General features: G+C 36.4%; 1 protein-coding gene across 1 annotated transcript; it reads left to right on the forward strand.

Annotated features, from left to right (window-relative positions):
• Window positions 1-3,416: 3,416 nt before the first annotated feature.
• Window positions 3,417-3,749, forward strand: LOC127136241 (secreted RxLR effector protein 161-like). The gene has a single exon (XM_051062828.1). It carries the CDS (start codon window positions 3,417-3,419, stop codon window positions 3,747-3,749), a length of 333 nt encoding a protein of 110 aa, XP_050918785.1.
• Window positions 3,750-21,484: the final 17,735 nt, after the last annotated feature.

A 21,484-nucleotide genomic window follows, 5' to 3' on the forward strand; every position in this document is an offset into this window, starting at 1 on the left:
ATTCAACCTGGATCCATTTAATTTTGTCGAAGTTTCTAACAGTCTTAAAAGTATTTACACAATGGCTTCCGACGCTGCAGTTTCAAGCATCAAAGTTATGAATTAGGATCTTGTCAAGTTGGATCGCTTTGATGGAACCAACTATACCAGATGGAAAGACAAGATGACATTCCTACTGACTGCCATGAAGGTTCATTATGTCTTAGATCCTAACTTAGCACCCATTTCTGAACCATCAGAAAATGACTCTGAAGAAGTCAAGAAGGAGCGCAAGAAACGTAAGGAGGACGAACTGCTATGTCGTGGACATATTCTGAATACGTTGTCTGATCGTCTCTACGAACTTTATACGGACAATCCATCAGCAAAATAAATATGGAAAGCACTCGAATTCAAGTTCAAAGACGAAGAAGTTTTTAATTTCTAAATATTTGATTTTAAATTTATAGACTGTAAGCCCATTCTTCCCCAAGTGCATGAGTTGCAAGTCCTCGTGAATAAAATAAAAGCGGTGAAAATAGACATCCCTGAGACCTTTCAAGTCGGTGCAATCATTGCAAAATTTCCACCTTCATGGAAAGACTATAGAAAGAAATTGTTGCACATTTCTAAGGACTTCTCTTTGGAGAAAATCCAGAAACATCTTCGAATCTAGGAGGAATCGAAAGAGAGAGAGAAATCAGAATCTACGGGTCTTTCTAAAGCCAATGTCGTGACCACCAAAGGAAAGAAGAAACATGATGGCATAAAGAGTCATCTTGGACCAAAAAAGGAACATAGCAAGTTCAAGAATTCTAGCGGTCATAAGGGTTTGAAAAGAGGATGTTTTGTTTGTGGAAAACCTAGATACTATGTTAGAGATTGTAGGCGCAACAAGTCAAAAAACGAGATCAATGCAGTTCATGCAAATGATGACATAATTGCTATAGTGAGCGAAATTATGGAAATCAAAGGCAAAATTCAAGGTTGGTGGTATGATAGATGCGCTACATTGCATGTCTCTTATGACAATGCTGCTTTTAAAACCTATTATGAGACAAATGATGGACAAGAAGTGCAAATGAGAAATGAAGTACGATCTAAAGTTGTTGGAACCAGATTGGTCGAACTCAACTTCACTTCAGGAAAGAAATTCACTCTCGTCAATGTGCTTCATGTCCCTGACATGAATAGGAATCTCGTTAGTGGGGATTTATTGGGAAAACCCGGTATTAAATCTGTTTATGAATCGGACAAACTTATATTAACCCGTAATGGTGTATTTGTTGGAAAAGGATATTCCGCTGAGGGAATGATCAAACTATGTACCACCGACAATATTATTAATGAAATTTCTACTTCTGCTTACATGCTTGAATCTGTTTCTCTATGGCATAATAGACTATCACATTCCGGTATTAGTTCTACGAAGAGACTAATTAAATCTGGATTGATTTCATGTAATATAAATGATTTCAAAAAATGTGAATTATGTGTTAAATCAAAGATGATTAAGAAACCTTCCAAAAGTGTTGAAAGAAATACAAATCTACTTGATCTTGTACACTCAGATTTGTGTGAATTTAATGGCATGTTAACCCGTGGGGGGAATACATATTTCATTACATCCATCAATGATTCTTCTAGATACACACATGTATATCTCTTAAAGCATAAATATTATGCTTTTAATGCCTTTAAGATTTATAAAGCAGAAGTGGAAAATCAATTAAGTAGAAGTATCAAAATCCTCAGGAGTGATAGGGGCGGTGAATACTTTTCTACTGAATTTGATGCATTTTGTGAAGAACACGACATAATACATGAATGTTCGGCGCCTCGCATACCGCAACAAAATGGCATGGCCGAAAGAAAGAATTGAACATATCAAGAGATGATGAATTCCATGTTGATGCATTCTGAATTACCCCTAAAATTGTGGGGTGGGGCCTTATTATCCACTTGCCATATAATTAATAGAATTCCTTTAAAGAAAACTGGTATCTCTCCATATGAGGCATGGAAAGGAAGAGCACCAAATATCAGTTACTTTAAAGTGTGGGGGTGTGTGGCTTACTACAAAAACATGGATCCTAAAAGAACCAAGTTGGGTCCTCGAGGGATAAGATGTTCTTTTGTAGGATATGCACAAAATAGTAAAGCATACAGACTCTTAAATTTAGAGACTAATGTAATTATAGAATCACGAGATGTAGAATTCTTTGAAAATCTTATCACAAAGGATAAAAAATCAGAGTCGGCCGCAACTAAAGAATCTTGTGGAAAAGATTCCTCTCGGATTGTAGAAATACAACCTTAAGGCACTTCTCGTATCCTTGAGTCACAACCCGAGCCTAGAATAAGCAAAAGAGTCCGGAAAACAAAGAATCTAGGACTAGACGAAATTGATCCTCAATTTATTTCCTTTTATCTAGTTGAAGGAAATTGTAATAATTTCGTGCAAAGTATTCTGGTCATTCTTCAATTAGGAGATGATCCTAAAACTTACAAGGAAGCATTAACTTCAAGGGACTCCTCCTTTTGGAAGGACGCTATCTAAGATGAAATGGATTCAATTGTTTTAAACCACACTTGGGAACTTGTTGACTTACCAAAGGGATCAAGGCCCATTGGATGCAAGTGGGTGTTTAAAAAGAAATATCATAGTGATGGTACCTTAAACACTTATAAGGCCAAATTAGTGGCAAAAAGATTTAAACAAAAGGAAGGTATAAATTAGTTTGACACATATGCACCAGTAGCAAGGACAACCACAATTAGATTGTTGTTTGCCTTAGCCTCTTTAAATGACCTTATAGTTCATCATATGAATGTTAAAATATTATTCCTAAATGGAGATCTTGATGAGGAAATCTACATGGAACAACCAGAAGGCTACGTGCTTCCTCGAAATGAACTAAAGGTGTGTAAGCTTATCAAATCCTTATATGGATTAAAACAAGCACCAAAACAATGACATCAAAAATTTGATGATACTTTCAAATGGATTTATTCCTAATTCTTATGACAAGTGTTTATACACAAAAGTGTGTAAAACCACTGTGATATTTCTTTGTCTCTATGTTGATGACATGCTAATAATTAGCAACGATTTGAATGGAATTCTAGAGACAAAGAGATTTCTAACTTCCACTTTCAAAATGAAAGATCTTGGAATTGTTGACACAATTCTAGGGATTAAAGTTAAGCAAAATAATGGGGATTATGAACTTAGTCAAACACACTATATTGAGAAAATGTTTGATAAGTTCAAACACCTAAAATTTAAGGAAGTAACCACTCCATTTGATCATGTTGTCAAACTTCAAAAGAACAATGGAAGAGCAGTAGCTCAATTGGAATATGCAAGTGCAATAGGGTGTCTTATGTACTTAATGCAATGTATCAGGCCCGATATATCATTTGCAGTTAGTAAAATGAGTAGATTTACTAGTAATCCAAGTAACGAACACTGGAAGGCGATCACGAGGATTTTTGGCTATCTACTGAAAACCAAAAACCTTGGCCTTCATTATGGTAGGTTCCTTGCCATATTAGAAGGATATACTGATGTGAGTTGGATATCTACCGTTGAAGATCATAAATCTACAACTGGGTGGATATTTACACTAGCTGGAGGAGAAATTTCTTGGAAGAGCAAGAAACAAACACACATTACTCTTTCGACCATGGAATCAGAGTTTGTGGCTCACGCTTCCGTTGGTCAAGAAGCAGAATGGTTGAGGGATCTTCTGTTGGAGTTCCTTTAGGTAAAGACAATGTTTCAAAGGTGATGATACACTGCGATAGCCAAGCCATTTTAGCAAGAGCATTCAGCGAAGTGTATACTGAAAAGTCTAGGCACATAGGACTTAGACATTCGTTTGTAAGAAAAATGATTAAGGATGGAATCATTTCACTCATCTATATACGAATTAGCTATAATTTGGCCGATCCATTTACTAAGCCACTGGCCAAAGACTTAGTAAAAACAACCTCGAGAGGCATGGGGTTGAAACTCCTTGAATAAGAGTTCCAACAACAACGACAACCCAATCTTATGTTAACAGAACATTAACTTCAAGATTCAATGGGTAACAACAAGTCGTTGATTTGGATGTAAGTCATGCATTGGGTAATAATCTTGACTATTTTAAATAGAGGGTCGAGGTTTTCAAAACCTCTTAAGGAAGTTCATAACCGAGGAAAAGTATCTCATGGAAAAGGATACAACATGAACTTCACCTATGGGAATTTCAAGATGGTGTCGTCTCAAAGTGAGAGTTGGAGTTTCTCTCATGATAAATTCATGAAACAAGATAGAATATGGCCATAAATAAGTGCTAAGCGAGATATGTGGAGGAAGAACCTTTAAAGAGTGCGTGTAAGGTAGCTCCGGTCTAATCATATGGATTAATGGTTTAAAAGCATTGCTATCTAATATTCCGATTAAACTTTGCGTTATCCTTACTAAGGTTAAGTTTTAAATCGGAAGATACCTAACTGTATTAACACTCTTTATATCTCATTTTCTGGAGTTAGTTTTGTCATTATTAGAACAAATGGAGGATTGTTGGAAATTATAAACAATAATTGCCATGGGTATGTTTTAATATGACAAAAATGGGCAATTGAGTTAATGACAATAAATGCATTATAAATAGTCTCACATAGAAAACAGAGCTAACATTAAAAGTATTTATAAAGACCTTGAAACATTAAACTCACCAAAGGAGCCAAAGAGGATAAGGTGTCACATGGACATATGTGGTGGTCCCAAGCATTATGCCACATGTCACATTCAAACAACCCCTCTCCAGGACCGGGTCTGAGGGCCTGAGCATAGAGATTCTAGTGGTGGCTTGTAGGTGGCACTTGAACACTTAGACACGACACATCAAAGCAATTGGGTTATTCATGACGTTAATGAGGCGACACTCCGATGTTAATTCTAAGTATTGCTCCAGGATTTTGGTCGTTGCTTACAGTTTGAATTTCGAATTCAAAATATACAATACTTCATGAAGTGGTGCATTGTATTATCAAAGGTGAACCATTGCAACATATGGTGAAATGGTGTTGTTTCATCAAGAGATGCAAACTTATGAAACAACACATGCATGACCTATAAATACATGATTCTGAATTCGAAAATCATTCACTCAAAATCTGAACATCCTCTTAAACATTCCAGACACACTTCCTTGCATTCAATTTCTTCATCTGTCTTGTGCAAACTCGATTAAAATGCTGAATTATCATGGGTATTCTTACTTTCCGACTCTAAGACATCAAAAAGAGTGCTTGAAATACTTTTAAGGAAAGTGACTTCGTTCACGATTCAACCTGAATCCATTTAATCTTGTCGAAATTTTTAACAACTTTCATATGTATCTTCTGTCGGTCTCAATGTCATGAGATCGGTGTATTACTCGATAGCCGATATATCGGTCTATTAACCAACACAAAGCATTAAATTCCAATAATTGTAAAGCAACAAAACTCCATACTGGTCATACTATAGTATGTGTAGATATTTAACCAAATATTATGTTTAGGCATTAGTATCCTATAGTTCATGTGTTTGAACCCTCCATGTTCGAGAGAGGGAAGAAGAACTTGTCTTTACAGAGTTTCTTCCCGCTCTCAAAACTAATTTTTTTTATTCAACCGTGCAACTATACTTCTATATTGTGTTACAATCAATAATATGGTAGCTTATTCAAAAATGTTATTTGACACCAAGAATTATACTTTCAACGAGTCATATAACAATAACCTTTTTATTATTAACATGTTATGACAAACTTTGTCTATCATATTTTTTGAGGACCAACATATTCTTGACAAAGTTAGTGGGAATATACACATAAACATTACAATAGGAGAGTAATGGAGAATCAAAATCAATATAGGAAGTCATTATCACTAAATAATATGTCTCGATCTCATGTACTTGCACAAAGTTGAGAAAATGAAAAGTTAGGATGCACTTCTCTATCGAATCCAATTCGAATCATTTCTAAACCAAGTCAAAGATATTATTAGACCATAGGGGAGCTTTTCGAAAGTGCCGAGAAAATAAGCAATTCTCTATATTTTCAAGTATGTCTCTGTATTGCATTCCAGTTAATCAACGCATTTTAAATACAAATAATTACGGTCCACATATTGGAGAATACTCTGATTATTTTATAAAATACCTTATCATAATTTAGAATAATAATCTCCAATTAATTCTTTTATAAAAGTGTTTTTTCCGATAGTTAAAGACATTTTTGTTTAGGCAAAATCATGTGTCACACATGCAGACTAGAATATTCGTTATACCGGAAATTAAAGTTAGAAAAAAGTGTTTCATTTCTTCTAAAACACTAATACAATAAGATGACAATATCCACTCTTTTAGAATTTACAATCTTGGTGACAATGTGGGTGAAATGAGTGAAATATGTTATTCAGTCTTAATTCAAACAATATTCCTACATTAGTTGTTAGTAATAATATTTAGTCATTTGTCTTCTTTTGTAGTTGCATATCTGTAGTAGTAGTGTTAGTTTCATTCGAGCAATATTTATAAACGTTTAACCAATCTATCAAAATGATTCTAACAATAAATTTATCAACTTGAAATTCAGAGGATTTGACTCAATCCTAGATTGTTGTCTGAGTCATTTGTTGATAAAATTTATTATTCCAAGAATAAAAAACTATTCAAACGAGATGTGAAGATAATTATAAAAAAAAAACCAATTTTAAAGTAAGAAGAGTGCAACACGACCAAAATGTTACATTAACTGTCCCAAGATATGCATATGAAATTTGTTAGATCGTTAAAAAAAATTGTTTAGGCAAAACCATGTGTTGGAGAGACTAGAATATTTATTATAGGGGAATTAGCAGCTAGAAAAAAGTGTTTCATTTCTTCTAAAACACTCGTCAATAAAATGTCAATATCTACTCTTTTAGGATTTACAATCTTGGAGACAATGTGGGGGAAATATGTTATTCAGTTTTAATTGATATAACATTTATCATTTCTTAGTAATACTTAGTCATTTGTCTTCTTTTATAGTTGTATATTAGTAATACAACAATTATATTCCTACATTATCCATATACCTACATCCTACTTACTGTTCACAAATATTGTGACCAATGACGGTTGAATTATAATTATTTGTGTTGAAATAGTTGCTCGACAGAGGTAAGAATTTTTTTATTTAGGTTTATTTTATAATTTTAACTGAATTAGGTTAATTGGAGTTTTGCTTAATGAGCGAGCAAACCCAATCTATAAATAGGGAGTAACCCTTATTGTTGGATATAAGAGAAAAATGTTGTTGCATATTTAAATAAACTTTTTAGTTTGAAGTGCAGAGAAAAACTCTGCAGAAATATTCACTCTTTTCCACTTTTCCCTAAACCCTAATTCTCTTTCTTCCCAAATTCATCTTTTCGTTTCCTCTTTCATTATCAATTGTGCAGGCTGAAAGAGCTGCAAGTAAGTCGAAAAGTGTTGTGACTTTGCAGGCGCAATCAGCAAGAGAAAAGAAAGGCAAAGGAATCGAAACTGGTTCGACAATAAAGGTAGAGGAGGCTACAACAATTCGACTGGTCGAAATCAGCAAGAAGGAGGCTGGTTGAATCAGAGAAAGTCTGCATACCAAAGCAACCAAAGAGGTGGTGCTAAAGGTAGAGGAATAGGTGGTGGTCGAAAACTTGAAAAAAGTTGCATTCAGTGTTTCAACTGTCAGAAGTGTGGTTACTACTCTAGTGATTGTCTTGAAAAACAAAAGAATCCAGAAAATAATGCAAATTTTGTAAAGCATGAAGAAGAAGAGATGTTGATGGTCACAACAAGAGATGAAGAAAAATTCTAGGACCAATGATGCTTGGAATCAGGATGCTCATCACACATGATTGGTAGGAAAAATTGGATTTCCAACATAAAACCCTCAATGAAGAACATGGTAAAATTTGCAAATGATAATACTTTTGTAGCTGGAGGTATTGGTGATGTTCTAATTATGAGGAAAGATGGAAAAAGGTCAGTATTTTCAAATGTATTGTACATACCAGGTGGAAGGTTAATCTTGAAGGCTCTCATGTCTTAGAATAGAACCTTCAAGATTGAACTTAAAGTGATGGAGCACAAGAGTCTTGCAACTGCAGCTAGTAGGGATGAATGGATATGGAAATATAGACTTGGCCATCTCAATTTCAAAGACATTAGAGATCTAAAGAGAAGAAATATGGTTTCAGGGTTATCAAAAATCGACATTCCAAATGAAGCTTGTGAGGAATGTGTGCAGGTAAAGCAGCACAAGAACAACTTCATCAAGGATGCAGGAAGCAAGTCAAAGGCAATTCTTGAAGTAATATACTCTGATGTGTGTGGTCCTATCCAGGTGGATTGGATTGGAGGTAACAAATACTTTATGACCTTCATAGATGATTTTAGTAGAAAACTGTGGACTTACCTGATCAAGAAGAAAAGTTAAGTGGTCGAGGTATTTGCCAAGTTTAAATCTATGGTCGAAATACAAAATGGTCAAAAGCTCAAGATTTTGAGGACTAATGGTGGTATAGAATATGTGTCGAAAGACTTCGAAAAATCATGTGAGAAAGAAGGGATTGTGCATGAGGTAGTGCCACCCTACACTCCACAGAAGAATGGAATTGCTGAAAGGAAGAATAGAACCATCATGAATATGATTAGAAGTATGTTGAAAGACAAACATCTACCAAAAGAATTATGGGGAGAAGTTGTGTCGACTACAACATATATTTTGAACAGATGTCCGACGAAAAGGCTAGAAGGAATCACCCTAGAGGATTGTTGGTCTGGTGTTAAGCCAAGCTTGAGTCATCTGAAGGTATTTGTATCTATAGCACACAGACATATGCCAGATCAATTGAGGAGAAAACTTGATGATAAGTCGAGTCAGATGGTCATAATAGGATATCATTTGACTGGAGGTTACAAGTTGTTCGACCCAGTGATCAAGCAAGTAGTGATCAATATGGATGTGGTCATAAATGAGCTTAAGGAATGGGATTGGACTGAAAATGTAAAGAAGGATTCAGTGAGAATATTATGTGAAGAACCAACAAATGAAGTTGAAAGAGAAGTTTGACAAGAGGAAGTCAGAGGTCAAGCAAGCACAAACATGCCTCAAAGAACAATACACATGCTTGTAAGGTTGCAAGAATGTGTGATTACATTAGAGGATATGGTCAATGATGAAGGTGAACTGGTACACTATGCTTTTATGCATATGTTGAACCAGATAATGTAGCTGAGACATTGAAGCATTCAAAGTGGATAAAAGCAATGAATGAGAAACTGAAGTCCATCGAAGTTAACAACACTTGGTCACTTGTTGAATTGCCTCAAGGAAAGAAGGAAATCGATGTTACGTGGGTATACAAGGTGAATTTGAATCCCAAAGGAGAAGTAACTCGACACAGGGCAATACTTGTGGCAAAAGGATTTCTTCAGAAAGAAGGAATTGACTTCGACAAAGTTTTTTCACATGTTTCTAGGATCAAAACAATCAGGTTGGTTGTTGGTCTAGCAAACATGAATAACTGGCACATATGTCAGATGGATGTGAAATATGCATTCTTGAATGACCCCTTAGATGAAGAAGTTATATCGTACAACCAGTTGGGTTTGTGAAACATAGTAAAGAAAGCAAGGTATACATGTTCCATAAAGCCTTGTATGGACTTAAGCAAGCTCAAAGAGCTTGGAATAAGAAGATATATATCTTTATAAGGGAGTAGGAATTTGTGAAGTGCACAACTGAACATGAAGTATATGTAAGAAGAAGAAAGAGTGAATTACTTATACTATGTCTCTATGTTGATGACCTGTTGATAAAAGGAAGTTGCAAAAAGGAGATCAGAGAGTTTAAACATGACCTAAGTAAGGAGTTTTAAATGCCAAACTTGGGAAATATCTCATACTTCTTTGGTGTCGAATTCTACAAGAGTAGTAGAGGCTTGATGATGCACCAAAGAAGATATACAGGCGGAATACTCAAGAGATTTGAGATGCAAGATTACAACAAACTTCAACTTCAGTTGAGCCCATATTGCAACTGTTAAAAGACACAGATGAAGATGATGTCGATCCAACGAAGTACAAAAGACTCATTGGATCACTTCGATAACTTTGTCACACAAGGCCTTATCTAGCATACAATGTAGGTATGATGAGTAGTTTAATGTAGAAGCCAAAGGTATCACACCTAGCAGCGACGAAGAGGATACTAAGGTATCTCAAAGAAACTCTCGACTATGGCATTTTGTTTCCTGTAGCTGATGAAGGAAAAGACTGCAAGTTAGTGGGATACACTGACTCAAGTTGGTGTAGTGATGCTGAGGTAGAAAATCAACAACTGGTTATGTGTTCATTCTAGGTGGTGCACCAGTTGCTTGGAGTTCAAGAAAGGAACTAGTAGTGGCACTTTCATCATGCAAAGCAGAATACATAGTTTTTTTCCCTCTACGCATGTCAAGAAACATGGATGGTTAATTTGATTGAAGAAATTACGGCGAAGGATTATGGAGCGATTACCATGAAGATTGACAACATGTATGCTATCAATTTGGAGAAGAACCCGATAGCACATGGAAGAAGCAAACACATCGAAATGAGGTTCAATTATCTTTGAAAGCAAGTGGAAAAAGCAAAGATGAACTTGGAACACTGCAGAACTGAGAATTAGATTGCATACATCATGACAAAAAGAGTGTAGGTCGAAGTGTTCAAGAAGTTAAGATTTATGATGAATGTAGATAGCTTAGACACAATGAATTAGATGGTATGCTGAATTATAATTCCTTGTGTTGAAGCAGGTTGCTCGACAAAGGCAAGGAGATTTTTACTTAGGCTTATTTTGTAATTTTAGTTGAATTAAGTTAGTTGGAGTTTTACTTAGTGAGCAAGCAAACTCAACCTATAAATAGGGAGTAACCCCTAATGTTAGATATAAGAGAAAAACGCAATTGCATATTTGAATGAAAACTTCATTTTGAAGTACAAAGAGAAACTCTACAGAAATATTCATTCTCTTCCCCTTTTTTCTAAAACCCTAATTCCCTTTCTTCCCAAATTCATCTTTATGTTTCCTCTTTCATTAAAAATTGTGCGGCAAAATTCTCCATAGATTTTAATGAATTTCCAACAGTGAGGTGAACAGTGAACAATACCATAAACATTGCATGAGCAGTGCATGAACAATAATCATGAACAGTACATGCGCGTGAATAGTGACCCGTGAACAATGCATAACAATGACTTTTAATAGTAAAAAAAAGTTGGTTAATGAAATGTAAAAAGTTGGTTAATGAATTGATGAAGTTGGTTAATAAACGCTCAAATATTAAAAATAATTTTTAGTAATAAAATAAAGTCGGTTAATGAATAGTAAAATGTTAGTTATTGAAGTGATGAAGTTGGTTAATAAACACCCAAATATTAAAAATATTTTTAGTGGTAAAATAAAGTTGGTTAATTAAATGTAAAATGTTGGTTAATGAAATTATGAAATTGGTTAATCACACAATTTTATATTGGTACCCGTTAATCTAAAATAAAAATTAAAAAAAATAATATATATATATATATATTATATTATATATATATATATATATATTATATATATATAATATTTATTATTATAATATTTCACTGTTCACCGTATTGGTTAACCGTGAAATATGGTGTAGTGTAAAAATTGGTGTAAGAATATCATTTCTGTTAGTAATAGTAGCGTTAGTTTTATTCGAGCAACGCTTATAAACATTTAAACAATCCATTAATATTAAATGATTTAAATAATAAATCTATCAACTTAAAATTCAGAGGATTTGACTTGAATCCTAGATTGTTTATCGAGTCCATTTGTTGATAATTAAATTTTGTTCTTAAGAAAATAAATGTTGGACCAGATTCTTAAGCCAAGGTGTTCAACATTTTAAATCAAAATTAACAGATTATTGATAAACAAGTTGATAAATGATAAAACAATAAAAGAACTCCAAATATTTTAAATTAGTTAAGTGCAAACAACACCTACGTTTAGGGGGCTTTCAACACAAGAAAAGAAATATACTCTTCAAGAGAATTAGTACAAAGTGTCTTAAATAAACAACCCCATGTTTAATTCCCTTCTTCTTAATTCTACTAGTGTCTTTCTATTTAGGATCCCTCCCTAAATATGAGAACTGTAACACCCCGATTAAAATAAGATAATTATTTAATTTGAGTTAATATTATTTTATTAATTTAATTAAATAATTTAGAATATTATTGGATTATTATTATTATTGGAATAATAATTATTATTGGAAAATATATAAGTTGGAACAAGTAAAAAGGGTTCATTTTGGAAAATAAGGTTTTCACGTGAAACTCAGAGAAGCGGCTGAAAGAGGCAGAGCAAGAGAAAGGACCAGAGAGCAAAGGTTGGAGAAGAGAAGAGCTTGGAGCTTAAAGATTCGCCGGATTAACTCAGGTAAGGGGGGTTTATCGTCGATTAATGGGTATTATGGGATAATATGTGATGGGTAGTGATAAGCCGTTAATTTGACCCTAATTGGGATTGTTGATGCTGAAGAATTATGTTGGATAAATTGTATTTAGACTGTAATTGAATCTGTGTTTGGGTTAGTTGTGAAATTCCGAACGTATAGCTTTTTACGGAATCGGAATCGGAGGTCCGGAAGTCCTCCAACGGCGGAAAATGCGGAGAATTTTGCATTCTGCCTTGTGTTAGCGCAGGAACTGCTGTTTTGTCTGCGTTAACCGGTTAACCCAGGGTGTTAACCGGTTAACACTGTTATAATTTGTGAAAATGTGCTGTTTTGCCTGCGTTAACCGGTTAACCCAGGGCGTTAACCGGTTAACACTGTTGCATTTTGCCAGAAAATGTGTTTTTGCCTGCGTTAACCGGTTAACCCAGGGCGTTAACCGGTTAACACTGTTGCAGAGTGGAAAAATTGGCTTTTTAATGTTGTGTACATAATTGAGAGTTGGCCTATGTTGGCGTATGATGTAATAGGGATTATTCCCGCTGTTTTGAGCAGTATAGGTATTAGTGGAGTGTGCTAATGCTGTGTTTAATTGATTTACATGATAATGATGTGTTGATACATGTGTTGATGATGTATGATGATATGCATAATGCTATGAATGTATATATTATGCATGTATTGGTAAATGGACTGTTGTATGGCTTAGAGTGTGAGCATATGTCCATTGTGAATTGTTGTTGATGCTGCATTGCTAGATGATTAGCGTGCATAGCATAGCCTTTGGGGCTGTAGCTAATTCCCATGGTGAGGAATTGGTGAGTGAACCATTGTGGGTTTGTTGTTGATGTTTGCATGCTAGATGATTAGTGTGCATAGTCTAGCCTTCGGGGCTGTAGCTAATTCCCATGGTGAGGAATTAGTGAGTGAGTCACTAGGTCTCAAATGAGTGGGACTAGTGAGCTTAGTAGCCGTATCTGGAGGGATCGGTGAGCTTGAACTATATGTTCAAGAATAGTCGGTACCGTATGTGTGGAGTCTCATTGCATAATGTATGTATGGCGTATAATATGAATGGATGTATTCCAATATTATACGTGTGTTTGAGTTGTTGTGGAGTATGATTTGAGATTATACTTGTGCTTTATGTTGATGTTGAGCTGATGTGCTGTTACTGATTGTATGTTGCGATTAGGGTGATTAATGTGTTAAATTACTTAACATGACATTATATTCTATAATGCTTATTATATTGATTGAGGAACTCACCCTTACAACTATTTTTCAGGTAACGAGAAATGAGTTGAGTAGAAGCGAATGCTTGGAGTCTAGTGTAGTCTCCCTAGTGGGTCATGCTCTGATAGATGTAACATCGGGAGGGAACATTTTACTTGTGTTGTTGATGATTGTTGAACCAGTTTACATGTAGTATGTTACATGTTTTGATTAATTTGATTCATATCCGCTGCGATTTATGCAAATGTTTAATTGATTAAATAAAGAGCATGACAGTTATTTTGGAACATGGTGTGAATGATTGTGTGACACCCTTAACTGCATAATTACTCTGATATATGTTTATTATTTTAATTAAATATTTGGGGTATTTTAGAAGGGTGTTACATTAGTGGTATCAGAGCATAGTCGGTCGAGTCGAGTCGTAATTATTCTGTTTCCCCTGTACGGGATAGGTGTTGTGTAACCCTATCAGTACTTATTGTTTTAGTTTGTTTGGGTTTCAGAATAGAGATGGCTGGAAGAGGTAGAGACGATGCTGCGATTGCTGAGGCTCTGGGTATGCTAGCTGGAGTACTTGGAGGAAATCCGAATGTTGTGGGAATGGGAGCTGCTCGTCAACTGAGTGAGTTCCAGAAGAACAATCCTCCAATGTTCAAGGGAGCATACGATCCAGATGGTGCTCAGAAGTGGTTGAAGGAGATAGAGAGGATCTTCCGAGTGACTGAGTGTGCTGATAACCAGAAGGTCAGGTTCGGTACGCACATGCTGTCAGAGGAAGCAGATGATTGGTGGGTTGCTACCCGCACTGAGTTGGAAACTGCTGGGAATGCTGAGATCACTTGGGCTGTGTTCAGAGAGAGATTCCTGAGGAAGTATTTTCCAGAGGATGTTAGAGGAAAGAAAGAGATAGAGTTCTTGGAATTGAAACAGGGTAACAGGTCTGTTACTGAGTATGCTGCTAAGTTCACAGAGCTGTCAAAGTATTACACTCCCTACAATGAGGCTGCTGGAGAATTTTCGAAATGTGTGAAGTTTGAGAACGGGTTACGTCCCGAGATCAAGCAGGCTATTGGATATCAGCGGATCAGAGTGTTTTCTGACTTGGTTGACTGTTGCAGGATTTTTGAACAGGATTCCAAAGCCAGAGCAGAGAGCTATCAACAGAGAGTTGATAGGAAAGGCAAGAATCAGAATGATCGTGGAAAACCGTATGCAGCTGGCAAAGGTTTCCAGAAGCAGAGTGGGATGAAGAGGCCTAGTGGGGGAGACTCTAGTGCCCCTGCTAAGTGTTATAGATGTGGTCGGGCTGGACATCGTGTTCATGAGTGTACCAGTGCTGAGATGAAGTGTTTCAAGTGTGGAAAAGGTGGTCATTTGGCTGCAGAGTGTCAGTTGAAGACTGTAACTTGTTTCAACTGTGGAGAGTTGGGTCATATCAGTCCACAGTGTCCTAAGCCGAAGAAAGAGAATCAGTCAGGAGGCAAGGTCTTTGCCTTATCGGGTTCTGAGACTTCTGCAGATGATCGTTTGATCCGAGGTACGTGTTATATTAATGGCTTTCCTCTTGTAGCTATTATTGACACCGGTGCTACTCATTCCTTTATATCTTTGGATTGTGCTGTGAAACTTAAGTTAGAGATATCTGAGATGCTTGGAAGTATGGTGATTGATACTCCTGCGAAGGGTTCAGTGACTACTACTTCAGTTTGTTTGAATTGTCCCTTGAGTATTTTTGGTAGAGACTTTGGGATAGACCTTGTGTGTCTTCCACTAGTGCAGATTGATGTTATCTTGGGTATGAACTGGTTGGTGGTTAACCGAGTTTATATTAACTGTTTTGATAAGACTGTGATATTTCCTGAGATTGAAGAAGGAAAGAGTTTGTTTCTATCAGCCAGACAGGTGAATGAGGAAGTCGCAGATGGGGCAGAGTTGTTTATGCTGTTAGCGACTTTGGAGGCTAAAGATAAACTGGTAATTGGCGATCTAGCCGTGGTGTGTGATTTTCCTGATGTGTTTCCAGAAGAGGTGAATGAATTACCGCCAGAGCGTGAAGTTGAGTTCTCGATTGATTTGGTACCTGGTACTAGACCGATATCGATGGCTCCGTACCGTATGTCTGCTGTTGAGTTAGCTGAATTGAAGAGTCAGCTGGAAGATCTGTTGGATAAGAAATTTATTCGTCCGAGCGTGTCACCGTGGGGTGCACCAGTGTTATTGGTTAAGAAGAAAGAAGGTACTATGAGGTTGTGTGTGGACTACAGGCAACTGAATAAAGTGACGATCAAGAATCGGTATCCTTTGCCGAGGATTGATGATTTGATGGATCAGTTGGTTGGTGCGAGCGTGTTCAGTAAGATAGATTTGAGATCTGGGTATCATCAGATACGTGTGAAAACTGAGGATATTCAGAAGACTGCTTTCAGAATAAGGTATGGACATTATGAGTATTCTGTAATGCCTTTTGGTGTGACTAATGCGCCTGGAGTATTTATGGAGTATATGAATAGGATTTTCCATCCGTACCTAGATAAGTTTGTTGTGGTGTTTATTGATGACATTTTGGTGTATTCGAAATCTGAAGAAGAGCATGCTGAGCATTTGAGAGTGGTTTTAGAAGTTCTACGAGAAAAGAAGTTATTTGCTAAATTGTCCAAATGTGAATTTTGGTTAGAAGAGGTTAGTTTTCTTGGTCATGTGATTTCAAGAGGCGGTGTTGCTGTTGATCCTTCTAAGATAGAAGCGGTGTCTAAGTGGGAAGCTCCGAAGTCTGTTGCTGAGATTCGAAGTTTCCTTGGTTTGGCTGGTTATTATAGGAAGTTCATTGAGGGATTTTCTAAGTTGGCGTTACCGTTGACGATGTTGACTAGAAAAGGGCAAGCATTTGTTTGGGACTCAAAATGTGAAGAAGGTTTCCAAGAGTTAAAGAGAAGGTTAACTATTGCTCCTATTCTGATATTACCGAGTCCGTCGGAATCATTTGAGGTTTACTGTGATGCTTCATTGTTGGGTTTGGGTGGTGTGTTGATGCAGAATAAGCAGGTTATAGCTTATGCTTCGAGACAACTGAGGGTTCATGAGAGGAACTATCCGACGCATGATTTAGAGTTGGCAGCTGTGGTATTTGTTCTGAAATTATGGAGGCATTACTTGTATGGGTCAAGATTTGAGGTTTTCAATGACCATAAAAGTTTAAAGTATTTGTTTGATCAGAAAGAGCTGAATATGAGACAGAGGAGATGGTTAGAGTTTCTGAAGGATTACGACTTTGGTTTGAATTACCATCCGGGTAAAGCAAACGTAGTGGCTGATGCATTGAGTCGGAAATCATTGCATATGTCTATGTTAATGGTTAAGGAATTGGATTTAATTGAGCAGTTTAGAGACTTGAGTTTGGTATGTGAGAGTACTCACAATAGTGTTAAATTGGGAATGTTGAAGTTAACGAGTGGTATTCTGGATGAGATTAGAGAGGGTCAGAAATCCGATATGCTTTTGGTTGATAAGTTGACTTTAGTGAATCAAGGTCAAGGTGGTGAATTCAGAGTTGATGAGAATGGTGTTTTGAAATTTGGTAATCGGGTGTGTATTCCGGATGTTACCGAACTTAAGAAGAGTATCCTTGAGGAAGGACATCGTAGTGGCTTGAGTATTCATCCTGGAGCTACGAAGATGTATCATGATTTGAAGAAGTTATTTTGGTGGCCGGGAATGAAAAGAGAAATTGCGAGTTTTATTTATTCCTGTTTGACTTGTCAGAAGTCAAAGATTGAGCATCAGAAGCCGTCTGGGCTAATGCAACCGTTGGCTATTCCAGAGTGGAAGTGGGATAGTATCAGTATGGATTTTGTTTCTGGTTTACCGAGGACAAGTAAGAATTTTGAAGCTATTTGGGTGATTGTTGACAGATTGACGAAATCGGCTCATTTCATTCCGATCAGAATGGATTATCCGTTAGAGAAACTAGCCGAGTTGTATATTGAGAAGATTGTAAGTTTGCATGGTATTCCGTCTAGTATTGTTTCGGACAGAGATCCTAGATTTACATCGAAATTCTGGGAAGGTTTGCAGAGGGCTTTGGGAACTAAGCTGAGATTGAGTTCTGCGTATCATCCGCAGACTGATGGTCAGACGGAGAGGACGATTCAGTCATTAGAGGATCTTTTGAGAGCTTGTGTTTTGGAAAAAGGAGGTGCTTAGGATTGTTATTTGCCTTTGATTGAGTTTACCTACAATAATAGTTTTCATTCGAGCATTGGTATGGCACCGTTTGAAGCTTTGTATGGTAGGAGATGTCGGACACCGTTATGTTGGTATGAGTCCGGTGAGAGTGCTGTGGTTGGACCGGAGATTGTTCAACAGACTACAGACAAGATTAAGATGATTCAGGAGAAGATGAGAATTGCTCAGAGTCGTCAGAAGAGTTATCATGACAAGAGGAGGAAGTCACTTGAGTTCCAAGAGGGAGATCATGTGTTTCTTCGTGTTACTCCGATAACTGGTGTTGGTCGAGCTTTGAAGTCGAAGAAGTTGACACCTCGATTTATTGGTCCTTATCAGATTTTGGAGAGGATATGGGAGGTAGCCTATCGTGTCGCTTTACCGCCGTCACTTGCGAATTTGCATGAGGTTTTTCATGTGTCTCAGTTGAGGAGGTACATTCATGATCCGTCGCATGTAGTCCAAGTAGATAATGTACAGGTGAGAGATAACCTGACTGTTGAAACATCACCTATGAGGATTGAGGATCGAGAGTTGAAGCAGTTGCGGGGTAAAGAGATTGCCTTGGTGAAGGTAGCTTGGGGAGGACCAGCAGGTGGCAATGTGACTTGGGAACTGGAGAGTAAGATGAAGGAATCTTACCCAGAGTTGTTCGTTTGAGGTATGTTTTCGAGGACGAAATTTTTTTTAGTGGGGGAGAGTTGTAACACCCCGATTAAAATAAGATAATTATTTAATTTGAGTTAATATTATTTTATTAATTTAATTAAATAATTTAGAATATTATTGGATTATTATTATTATTGGAATAATAATTATTATTGGAAAATATATAAGTTGGAACAAGTAAAAAGGGTTCATTTTGGAAAATAAGGTTTTCACGTGAAACTCAGAGAAGCGGCTGAAAGAGGCAGAGCAAGAGAAAGGACCAGAGAGCAAAGGTTGGAGAAGAGAAGAGCTTGGAGCTTAAAGATTCGCCGGATTAACTCAGGTAAGGGGGGTTTATCGTCGATTAATGGGTATTATGGGATAATATGTGATGGGTAGTGATAAGCCGTTAATTTGACCCTAATTGGGATTGTTGATGCTGAAGAATTATGTTGGATAAATTGTATTTAGACTGTAATTGAATCTGTGTTTGGGTTAGTTGTGAAATTCCGAACGTATAGCTTTTTACGGAATCGGAATCGGAGGTCCGGAAGTCCTCCAACGGCGGAAAATGCGGAGAATTCTGCATTCTGCCTTGTGTTAGCGCAGGAACTGCTGTTTTGTCTGCGTTAACCGGTTAACCCAGGGTGTTAACCGGTTAACACTGTTATAATTTGTGAAAATGTGCTGTTTTGCCTGCGTTAACCGGTTAACCCAGGGCGTTAACCGGTTAACACTGTTGCGTTTTGCCAGAAAATGTGTTTTTGCCTGCGTTAACCGGTTAACCCAGGGCGTTAACCGGTTAACACTGTTGCAGAGTGGAAAAATTGGCTTTTTAATGTTGTGTACATAATTGAGAGTTGGCCTATGTTGGCGTATGATGTAATAGGGATTATTCCCGCTGTTTTGAGCAGTATATGTATTAGTGGAGTGTGCTAATGCTGTGTTTAATTGATTTACATGATAATGATGTGTTGATACATGTGTTGATGATGTATGATGATATGCATAATGCTATGAATGTATATATTATGCATGTATTGGTAAATGGACTGTTGTATGGCTTAGAGTGTGAGCATATGTCCATTGTGAATTGTTGTTGATGCTGCATTGCTAGATGATTAGCGTGCATAACATAGCCTTTGGGGCTGTAGCTAATTCCCATGGTGAGGAATTGGTGAGTGAACCATTGTGGGTTTGTTGTTGATGTTTGCATGCTAGATGATTAGTGTGCATAGTCTAGCCTTCGGGGCTGTAGCTAATTCCCATGGTGAGGAATTAGTGAGTGAGTCACTAGGTCTCAAATGAGTGGGACTAGTGAGCTTAGTAGCCGTATCTGGAGGGATCGGTGAGCTTGAACTATATGTTCAAGAATAGTCGGTACCGTATGTGTGGAGTCTCATTGCATAATGTATGTATGGCGTATAATATGAATGGATGTATTCCAATATTATACGTGTGTTTGAGTTGTTGTGGAGTATGATTTGAGATTATACTTGTGCTTTATGTTGATGTTGAGCTGATGTGCTGTTACTGATTGTATGTTGCGATTAGGGTGATTAATGTGTTAAATTACTTAACATGACATTATATTCTATAATGCTTATTATATTGATTGAGGAACTCACCCTTACAACTATTTTTCAGGTAACGAGAAATGAGTTGAGTAGAAGCGAATGCTTGGAGTCTAGTGTAGTCTCCCTAGTGGGTCATGCTCTGATAGATGTAACATCGGGAGGGAACATTTTACTTGTGTTGTTGATGATTGTTGAACCAGTTTACATGTAGTATGTTACATGTTTTGATTAATTTGATTCATATCCGCTGCGATTTATGCAAATGTTTAATTGATTAAATAAAGAGCATGACAATTATTTTGGAACATGGTGTGAATGATTGTGTGACACCCTTAACTGCATAATTACTCTGATATATGTTTATTATTTTAATTAAATATTTGGGGTATTTTAGAAGGGTGTTACAAGAACCCCTCTCACTTCCTCTCAATCACTAATCCCAAGTGATCACTATAATAATCAGAATAATAAATATTAAATTACAACTCAACTAAAAAAACCAAACTTTATGCCTTTGGAATGAATGTAGGCCTTAGAGTGGTGCACAAACAACAACAAAAATAAAGACTCAAAGTATAAACCCTAACACATGAACCTTCAATACGTTCGCACTTCAAATATAAGGTTTGAGTCCCTTAAATATCAATGCAATCTTATGGGTTTTTCTTCCAATGGGAAAAACATTTGATCACATCCATATTTGTATAGGATTTAGTTTTTATTTATTTTGCAACAACCTCCAAAAAGATTTGATTTAAGTTTGAATCTCTAGCTGATGTGATTTGTTCCTTACAATCAACTAAACAAATCTAATAAATGCATTGCTAAAAGATATCAACAAATCTGATTTCAGTATAAAAAATAATGCTTTTTACGACGAAGCTTTCACAACGAACAATATAAAATCGAGGGTGTATATATCAGGAGCGCCTTGCTTTTTAAAAAAAAATCAATTTGTTACCTCGGTTCTTTTTAAAGTCGACATAACAATATGCTAAGTGTTTGAGATTTGATTCACAACTCCTGCAGTTTTATGATTTATATGGAACCAGAAAGGCGCCTTTAATTTTCATAGATTTTATGTCGGATATATTACCTCAGATTTTAAGAAAATTGAGATGAATAATCTCTAATTTTTTTTATTCTTTTTGGAACCAAAAAGACGCCTTTATTTTTATTTTTATTTTTACGTCGGATATGTTACCTCGATTTTTAGTATAACTGCGATAAAAATTCTTTATATTTTTTATTCACTCAGTCTCTACCTTATTCAC

This window comes from Lathyrus oleraceus, chromosome 4 (assembly GCF_024323335.1).
Source record: "Lathyrus oleraceus cultivar Zhongwan6 chromosome 4, CAAS_Psat_ZW6_1.0, whole genome shotgun sequence".
NCBI classification, from domain to species: Eukaryota; Viridiplantae; Streptophyta; class Magnoliopsida; order Fabales; family Fabaceae; genus Lathyrus; species Lathyrus oleraceus.